The sequence below is a fragment of the Bactrocera dorsalis genome, unplaced genomic scaffold (genome assembly GCF_023373825.1).
Source record: "Bactrocera dorsalis isolate Fly_Bdor unplaced genomic scaffold, ASM2337382v1 BdCtg212, whole genome shotgun sequence".
Lineage (NCBI taxonomy): Eukaryota > Metazoa > Arthropoda > Insecta > Diptera > Tephritidae > Bactrocera > Bactrocera dorsalis.
The window spans coordinates 27,578-36,586 of NW_026038263.1; the positions used below are offsets into that span (position 1 = coordinate 27,578).

Genomic DNA, 9,009 nt, shown 5'->3' on the forward strand with positions numbered 1-9,009 from the left:
CCCGATAACATCAATTATCGATTATTACATTGTTTGCTAGAAATTATTCATATAAACAGATGTTTTTATTTTGCTCTGCACAGAAAAAGTGGCTTTGCTGCAAAAAGAAAATAATATTAGTGTAATTTGCAAGGAAATCTCGTAAAAATGAGTTCTGGTGTTGTGCGGGCACCAGTCTCGCAGCTTATCCACAATAAAGAAGAGGATGTTGATAGTGAGGAACCAAAAAAGAAATCCCGTGAGGATTGGCGTAAAGCCAAAGAGTTGGAAGAGGCTCGTAAAGCGGGTACTGCACCAGCTGCTGTAGATGAGGAGGGCCGAGATATCAATCCACATATACCGCAATACATTTCCAATGCACCTTGGTATTATAATGCACAAGGTCCAACATTAAAACATCAAAGGCCACAAAGAGAGGATGAGCAGGGTCAGCTGGAAAAACGTGCTCCAAAAGGGTTAGATACCACTAAATTAGTAACGAAATTCCGAAAAGGTGCATGTGAAAATTGTGGTGCGATGACGCATAAGAAAAAGGATTGTTTGGAGCGACCACGCAAGGTGTTAGCCAGATATGCTGAGTCGATTGTAGTGCATGATGAGCATGTGGTGCAAGATACAGCAGTAAATTATGATGAAAAACGTGATCGTTGGAGCTCATATGATCCCGCCAATCATAAAGAAATTATTGAGGAATATGAAAAAGTCGAGGAAGCGAAACGACAACTAAAAGCAGAGAAGTTGAAAAAAAGTAAATTATTTGTTAAAATTTTCTCATTAGCAATTTAGTTACATTTTTATATGTATATTATAGATCCTGATGCAGAGTTTTCGGATGATAATGACAACGAGGACAAATATGTAGACGAGGTAGACATGCCTGGCACAAAAGTGGACTCAAAACAACGTATTACTGTGCGTAATCTGCGAATACGCGAAGACACGGCAAAATATCTTAGAAATTTGGATCCGAATTCAGCTTATTATGATCCTAAAACACGTTCTATGCGTGATAATCCAAACCCTCATCAGGCACCAGAAGAGTAAGCCTTGGAAATTATTATTATTTTCTTAAATATGTACTAGCTCAACTTCATTTGCTTTTTACAGAGTGGAGTTTGCTGGGGAAAATTTTGTACGTTTTTCAGGTGACACTACGAAACATGCTACAGCTCAACTGTTCGCTTGGGAAGCGCATGGCAAAGGCGTTGATGTTCATTTGCTTGCTGAGCCCACAAAGTTAGAACTCCTGCAAAAGGAGTACGACAAGAAAAAAGAACAGTTCAAATCTAGTGTAAGTACAATGCTCACTTAAATATTCAAATTCGGTTCTACATTTTTACTTTTCTACTACATTTATAGACTAAAGACGACATAGTGGAGAAATATGGTGGCGAGGAGCATTTAAAAGCGCCTCCCAAGTCGCTGCTTCTTGCTCAATCAGAAGAGTACATTGAATACTCACGAAGTGGAAAAGTTATTAAAGGCATAGAAAAGCCAAAGGCTCGTAGTATTTACGAAGAGGATGTCATGATTAATAATCATACAACTGTTTGGGGCAGTTATTGGAATGGTGGACGATGGGGCTACAAGTGTTGCAAGTCATTTATTAAGGTATTATACTATTTATGTTTAAAAAAATAATTATTTACATATGCATTTCCACAGAACTCTTACTGCATAGGTATGAAGGATCCAGAAGCGCTCGCTGATCTGCTAAATCCCGCCCCGGGGACTAGCGTACCAGATACTGCAATAACTACAGAAGTGCCAAGAGAAGAAAAAGAAAAACCAGCAGAATCGGCATCTTCTTCATCCTCCTCATCGTCATCGTCATCTTCGTCTTCCTCATCATCTTCATCAGAAGACGAAGAAGAGGCCAAAAAGACGCAGTTAGAAAATAAAAAAGTGAAGAAAAAAATGAAGAAGCGTGAGAAGAAACGAAAGTCTAAGAATCAAAAGCGGAAGGAGAAAAAAGAAAAGGCAAAGGAAAAAGCACTACGTGCGAAGGAGAAGGCCCAGTTGGAAGCCGCTTTGCGTGATATACGTGCCAAGTCGGAAGATGAAGACGAGCACAAGGATGAACGTAAGCGCGGCTACAACAGCAAATACGACGTTAAGGCACCGACGGAAGAAGAAATCGACGAGTGGCAACGTAAGCGGCAGCGCACAGATGATCCTATGATGCAATTTATGTCCAAATAAACGATTTAATGCTAATTTAATTAATTTGTTGTTTTTTCTCATTTAATACAAAATTTTATATTTTTATACGTAAGCATATTCTAAATAACTATACAATGGCGTATTGCTCATAAAGCAGTTCTCTAATTTTATAGTACTCCTCTGATACGCAACCCTCCATAGTCACTTTACCCGCATCCATGCGCCGCAGAGCCAGCGTGCCATTTGCACACCATAATACACCTCCGGAAAACTCTGAACTGATATTGTTGCGCATCAGCACTTGCTTGAAGTCTGATAGTTTGAGTTCGTTAATTAACACAGCATTGTGTACAGGTATGTCGTCGGTTTCGAGCGTTTCAAGTGTGAGAGTCTTGTCCTCCGATACCTCGACTTCCATGTCGCCGTCGTCCGTTGCTCTCGAATCTATAGCTTGCGTACGCACTCCAATACGAGCATCCACCCAGGCCACCTCAGCATCTTTACCCTTTTGGAATTGCAGCTGCGCCACAAGACCTTCCGTCAAACGCACCTGGTAAATATGCGACTCGGTTGTGGCATCAATGGTCTGTTGTGTTAAAAAAAAAAATAATTTTAAAATTTAGATTCAAGAGAAAACAAACAAAACTTACTTCACCCTTTTGTGGTGTAAAAACTCTTGCTCCAATATTTTGTTGGCAGTGTTTGGCAACAACACTGGTGGCCTCCTCTGAGCCGTGTACTACAATGACACGTCTGGGACGCAATTGCGACAATATCTTAAGCATCGATTCACCATCCGAACGTCCTTCAAAGTCGATTCGCTGAATTTGTGCATTAATTTCAATTGTTTTCCGCTGACTGGTGCATTTGGTGGGTTTCTCCAACAATTGAACATCTATTTGTTGGATTTTTGTTAAGTTTGGTTTTGCATAATAATATAATTGAATTGCTTATTACCATTTGTGTTCGTTTTACTCTCCTTCGGTTCTTCCTTTTTGATATTTTCCTTATTTTCATCGATCGCAGTTTCAAATCCCAATTCCGAAATGCGGTAATCGTCTAAATTGATAATTTCACCATATTCGTCACACTTGATCTTTTCTTCATGGAAGGGAAACATGGCATAGTGCTTTTTGTTCGATTTGAAGAAACCACTGTGATGACGGCCTTCCGGACGCACAACTATGTCATGTTTGCCGGTAATAACGCTCATCTCGATGTCATCATCCGAATCCGAGCTGCTTTCTTCTTCTATATCCTGCTTAACAATCAAACGGTTTAGCTTTTCACCTTGTGTGCGCAGGTATTCTTCCAACTCAGCACCCTCCAGTTCTACACGTCGACGCACATCCAGTTCCAGTTTTCTGCCCGGTGAAGCATTGTCTACCAAGTCCATTGCTAATGTACCTTGCGATGTCCTAAACGAAAAATTTACATTTTTCTATTTGGTAAGGAAATTTGTTAAAGTAAACTAATTACCTGGATGTAATAATTATACTGTTCGAAGGATTTGCTGCCCATTGCACGAATAATTCGCGTGTGAATCCACTTTCCAAATCGGGAGTGCTGGCCAGCACAACTTTTGGGCTGGACATCTTTGCCAGCTCAGCTAAATTATGGCACAGTTGCATGTGACGGAATTGAAAAGGGTTATTTCGCGCACCCTCAAATGATTTCATCAGCTTGTCGCTCATCCATTCAATTTGGGATTTTGCAAATTCAATTACATTGTAACTGACGTTATTCAACATAGCCAATGAGTAAGCCATCAGACCAGATTCTTTATTTTTCCACAGTTGATCAAGCATATGCGCCAACTCCAGCACACGCCCTGCTGTATCCACTGCAATCAAAACATTACCATTGTTGCGCACCGTTTGTAGAATATTTGTCATAAGTTTTTCATCGCGCGCACGACGACGTGCCTGTTGATATTGTGCGTTAAAAGCGTCTGTTATAAGTAGTGAAGGCCGCTGGAGGCGTTCTAGTTCACAACCATTTAGGTGACGCTCTTTTTTATGATTGAAATCTGTGGCATATACAATGTCTTCTTCACCCACTTTAAGGATTTTCCAGATAGTGCCACCTATCATATGCCCTGCGGGAAGTGGCGTTACAGTAATACCATAACCTTTACCTAAACATAACATAAATAGTAATAAATGTTTGTTTCTACATACTTGTATGTAAAGTATAACTAACCTTTAAGTGAAACTGTTTGATTGTACTTAAGTTGAATGATTTTATCGAATGCGGCGTCCACATCGTCAAGTGAAAATAAATCAAAATCGTACATATTATAATGCGACATATATAAATCGTACATAAACATTTGTCCCATTTTATAAACAGGTATTGTTGCATAGATCGGACAATTCATGCCAAGTTTGCCGACCAGGTAGGGCAACGCACCCAAGTGATAAACGTCAGGATGGGATAGTAGCACAGCGTCGATAGTATGCACATGCCTGTCCATTTTTGAAAATAAATTATTTTTATTATATTTTTTACTTATTTCCTACCTTTTTAATTCCTTTATAAGGTTGGGATCGAATTTTTCGTCCCAACCGCAATCAAGCAGTATTCGCACTTCGTCGATTTGCAAAATATAACAGGGTGGTGTTTCATCCATAGCCCCGGATATTGTATGAAGTTTTATTATAGAAGTCATTTTGTATAAACGCTAATATTAATTGTTAATTAATGTTTATGTTATTTTCTAAACAAATTGTTACTTTATCTGCCTGGCGGTACTTTGTGTGTTTGCTTGTATGTATCACAATATTGCCGTATCTAAGTAAACTTTTAAGCAGAACTATTTTACTATTTCTAGATTGTGGCAACCTTTAGTTATCAGCTGAGATTGTACAGGGGTATTCACATTAACAAGTATTATATGAAATCTCGACTTTTTGTAAATTATTACGGGCGAATTTTGTCGGCGATCATAATATTCTTACTTTTTTTTAAAGGAGTGGATGATAGCGGTAATCGAAAACATATTTGGCAATTATCCCTATCACAGAACCGAAACTTTTTTTTGGTTTGTTGGCAATGAGATTTTAAGTAGACCCACCAGAACCCCGCGTAATAAGTCGCTTGATTTGATAAAATTTCTTAGTTCTTTCAATTCCCACTGTCCAATTTCTTTAATATTAAAACATCGAGCGCCATGGAAGATATTACGTCCCAACCTATTGACCAAAGGATTTTAGGATTTCGCCAAGGTTATACTTTAACGTTTTTTATCATCCACCGTAAATGGTCTGTATTCTTTCACTTTACTTACTGATGGTAAGACCTCAGGGGTAAGTACCCTATAATGTCGCCAACCATTTTAATCAATACCCTCTTTTTTAAAAGTATACGCTGTTTGGGCTGTCCGCTATACACATTTTTTTGCATCCCCTGTATTGGTGAAGTTACAGAACCTGAAGCGTTCTTCCAAAACATCCATTGATTCAAGCAATTTTAGAAAATATTGAAACTTTCGGCAGCTTATAAAGACTGTGTTCCCAGCTATCACAAAAAAAAAAAATAAAAAGAAACTCCTAGAGTAATTCAGTGATATTTTTACAAATATCATTATATTTGTATTTCGATATGTATAAATTAGAAAAAATTAACATGATTTATTAAATTTTAAAATAAATTTAAAATTTAAAACAATAAAGATGTGCTGCACTTAAAATCAACTTATAGTCCACTGTTAAACTTCAATAATTCGAAAATACTATGATATAATTTATACCACCCTAAGCCTAAAATACAGCATGTCATATTTAAAATTTGCTAATCGAATTGCAGTTATTTCGACACAAATTTATCAGTTGACCATGTGTTCAGATCTTAAGGCGGCGATGGCTCAAAATCACAAACATAATTTTCAGCCTTCAAAAACGAGAAAGTTGATTCGATTACAATCAAATAATCGAATCAATCGAATAACTTTAGTTCTCTGCTGATCTTCTTAATTTTATTATCCAGTGTTTTGTCTTCCGCTTCACAGATATAGTAATGCCTCGAAGTACACTCCTGTCCATAGTAATTATAAATGTGTTTTGTGGGATTGTAAGATAGCCGCAAGCATCGACCTTGACCCTCAATCTCCACGGTATTGTTTAGGATGGTTTCATTGAGGGAAGGGTCATCTTCGTCCTTCTTCTTCTTATCCTTGTCACCGCCATCCACATCGATTGTATTGCTCTCTGTATTATTTGCATGTGACATGGCAATGGATGTGAGATTCATGTTTGGATTAACCGGTTTCGCCGAATTAGACCAAATCCAAAGCAAACCGGGATTCAAACCACCCAACCAGTAGTCACGTCCACGATGCTGCGGCTGATTCAATAGGTGAGCCATGATTTCTTCATTCTCTGAACCCCTTTCAAATTCCGCAAGGTGTGAATTCAGCGCCTTACACGCTGAGTTGGCGGTCTTCCAGTTCACCTGCTGGTTGCTATTGATGTAATAACAATTATCACTGATACGTGTAAAATTTGTGGGGCACGGATCACGCACTGAAATTTGAAAAAATATTAGTTTCAAGTAAATTTACAAAACAGGGTGTTAGTCACCTTCTTTCTGATTATTTCCCGCCATCAAGTAGTAAATTAATTGTTCGGCTCGTCGTATACGGCTCTCCAAGTAATCCACGCGGTAAACGAGTTTCTCTATCGCGCCCAATAGGTATAGATCATTTTCTGTCACTGCCCGAAATGGTGGCTGCGCTCCGTTGTGTTGGACCGATTGTATGTGGTGCTGTTGTACGGGTACCGGTCGCACCGGCGGTGGTGGTTGTGTTGGTGGTGATTGAGACTGACTGCTGCCACCTCCACCTAAGCCGAACAGTTGTTGGAAAAATCCTGGTTGTTGACGCTGTTGTTGTTCCTGTAGCTGTTGCTGTTGTATCATTTGATTTGTCATAGGACGAAATTGTGGATTTACTACATGAACTGGTGGCCTCATGTGTGGTTCCAACTCCACTGCTTCGCCGATGCGTTTTGTTATGTAAACATTTGGTCGTTTGTAGAGCGAAGAGTGGTAAGAAAGTGGACCAGGTCCTCCGTTCGGCATATTTGGATTCATCATAGACATATCATTTTGACTGGGAATGAATGGTAGATCTTTTGATGTTCGCGCACTTGGACTGGATTGGCTGTAAAATATTAAGTATAAGGAAAAAATGTTATTCAAGGAATGGGGAAAATTGTTATTAATTGCATTATTAATTTTGTGTAAAACAATTTAACTTAGAAAATACAGTAGAGGATATCGTATGAAAATTAAGTCTGCGTCTGTTAGGAACACGTGGTCCGCCATTGAAGTGTGATTATTACCATCGATTCCCACTATTAATGTGTATATGTGTGGGTAGCTTACGCGTAAAAATCCATCAATTGTCAATTGTAGAATTTTTCGCTCCAATGTCCCAAGTGACGCTTTATCAGATGTAGTAATCATCCGATCAATCAGACCATATGTTGGGACGGGCAGGATGGAAGACCTACTGAATGTATAGTCTTTTTTTATTCGTTAAGGGGGAATTGTGATCTTGAATTTTCTTCGAAGTTATAAATCTCAGACCGGGAGCAAGCACATTTATAGCATATCTCAGTTTTAAGTTCTGACAAAAAAGCACCCCCAAATTGTAAATAAAATCCCCGGGTAAATGATATTTCAAAAAAATGTGGTTTGCTAATTAGGTGGGACTGTCCTTTATTAATATGCCAAATATGACCGCGATCTGTCATCTAATTTGTTTACAGCAGCTGCTTAAGTCGGTACACCTCAGTAGTGCGTTGCGATTTTTACAATTCTTAAAAATATTGAACAAAGAATTTTGTATTTCTAACCACATTTTGTGAGCGGAATAGTTGCAAATGTTGGAAAAGTTTTATCAAAAACACAAACCTTCGAGTGGTACACAGTCTTGAAGACATGTCTCGTTTAACAGATAAAAATATTAAAATAGTGAAGAATATGGTGCTTGAAAATCGTCAGGGAATTATTAGAGATGGCAAGAGAGCTCGACATCTCTCTCGAATGCGTTCGAATGACTTTAGTGGATATGTATTTTGGATATGAAACGCGTTCTTGCTCGACTCGTCCCGATAAATCTGAATTTTTTGCGCATCAAGCCACCATGAATACCATCGATCAACTACCGTATTCTTCTGTTCTTCAAACTGAAATTGCCGCTCCCTCGATCGAAAACAAATTTCACTGAAGGAGCTGAATTCCATCCCAAAACGTGCTTATGAAAATTGTTTCGAGGACTGGAAAATTCGTTGACATAAGTACATTACATCTTGGGGGGGTTACTTTGAAGAAGGAAAAATAAATATTGATAAATAATTAAATATTTTGCGTTTTATTGACAATTGCCGGGTTCTTTTTTGTTACAATTTATATAAAGACACCGACCTTTAATTCGAACATGTGAGAGCTGCTTTGCTTTTTTATTTGAAACGTTCTCTGATATAGCTTACAACTTTAATTGTATATCAAAAAACAAAACTATACACAAATACAGCTTATTGAAAATAATGTGGATAAATTACCAACTCTTGAGACAGTTACTGAGAAAATACTTCTTTTAAGATGATATTGAGAAGGAGGCTTTTCTAGGAGCAAAGGGAAAAGGAAGTACTTTTGGCATCTTGGATGCCTCACACCTTCTAGAACACTTTACTCGTCGAGTGGCATCAAGATGTATACCAAAACTAGGAAAGCTTTATGATGATGTACATACTAAGCTATCGAATATCAATTTTTATACTCTTGCAACATGTCGTTACGAAATATAATAATTTTGTTCACCTAACGGTTGTAAATATTACC

General features: G+C 38.2%; 3 protein-coding genes across 3 annotated transcripts; 1 reads left to right on the top strand and 2 right to left on the bottom strand.

Moving 5' to 3' along the window:
• Nucleotides 1-22: 22 nt before the first annotated feature.
• LOC105226578 (pre-mRNA-splicing factor Slu7) lies at nt 23-2,222 on the top strand. Its single transcript, XM_011205512.4, has 5 exons — nt 23-748; nt 812-1,040; nt 1,108-1,291; nt 1,360-1,611; nt 1,666-2,222. The coding sequence occupies exons 1-5, from the start codon at nt 148-150 to the stop codon at nt 2,200-2,202; spliced, it is 1,803 nt and encodes a 600-aa protein (XP_011203814.1). The 5' UTR covers nt 23-147; the 3' UTR covers nt 2,203-2,222.
• LOC105226579 (probable cleavage and polyadenylation specificity factor subunit 2) lies at nt 2,207-4,943 on the bottom strand. Its single transcript, XM_011205514.4, has 6 exons — nt 4,686-4,943; nt 4,366-4,631; nt 3,643-4,300; nt 3,121-3,581; nt 2,814-3,058; nt 2,207-2,749 (listed from the first exon to the last, which is right to left on the bottom strand). The coding sequence occupies exons 1-6, from the start codon at nt 4,832-4,834 to the stop codon at nt 2,291-2,293; spliced, it is 2,238 nt and encodes a 745-aa protein (XP_011203816.2). The 5' UTR covers nt 4,835-4,943; the 3' UTR covers nt 2,207-2,290.
• Nucleotides 4,944-5,814: 871 nt separating this feature from the next.
• On the bottom strand, nt 5,815-7,326 carry LOC105226580 (uncharacterized; the record flags this gene model as incomplete). The annotated part of the gene is given in 2 exon segments (XM_049462024.1): nt 5,815-6,686; nt 6,744-7,326. Coding segments are annotated over 2 exon segments (1,170 nt in total), but the record flags the coding sequence as incomplete, so codon positions are not given.
• Nucleotides 7,327-9,009: the final 1,683 nt, after the last annotated feature.

Bases quoted from the DNA above. Each gene is read 5' to 3' on its own strand.
- LOC105226579 (XM_011205514.4), bottom strand. From the start codon at position 4,834: ATGACTTCTATAATAAAACTTCATACAATATCCGGGGCTATGGATGAA. The intron at 3,582-3,642 runs GTAATTAGTTTA...TTTTTCGTTTAG, and splicing joins AGTATAATTATTACATCCAG to GACATCGCAAGGTACATTAG. The intron at 3,059-3,120 runs GTAATAAGCAAT...TCCAACAAATAG, and splicing joins GAGTAAAACGAACACAAATG to ATGTTCAATTGTTGGAGAAA.
- LOC105226578 (XM_011205512.4), top strand. From the start codon at position 148: ATGAGTTCTGGTGTTGTGCGGGCACCAGTCTCGCAGCTTATCCACAAT. The intron at 749-811 runs GTAAATTATTTG...TGTATATTATAG, and splicing joins AGCAGAGAAGTTGAAAAAAA to ATCCTGATGCAGAGTTTTCG. The intron at 1,041-1,107 runs GTAAGCCTTGGA...TGCTTTTTACAG, and splicing joins CCTCATCAGGCACCAGAAGA to AGTGGAGTTTGCTGGGGAAA.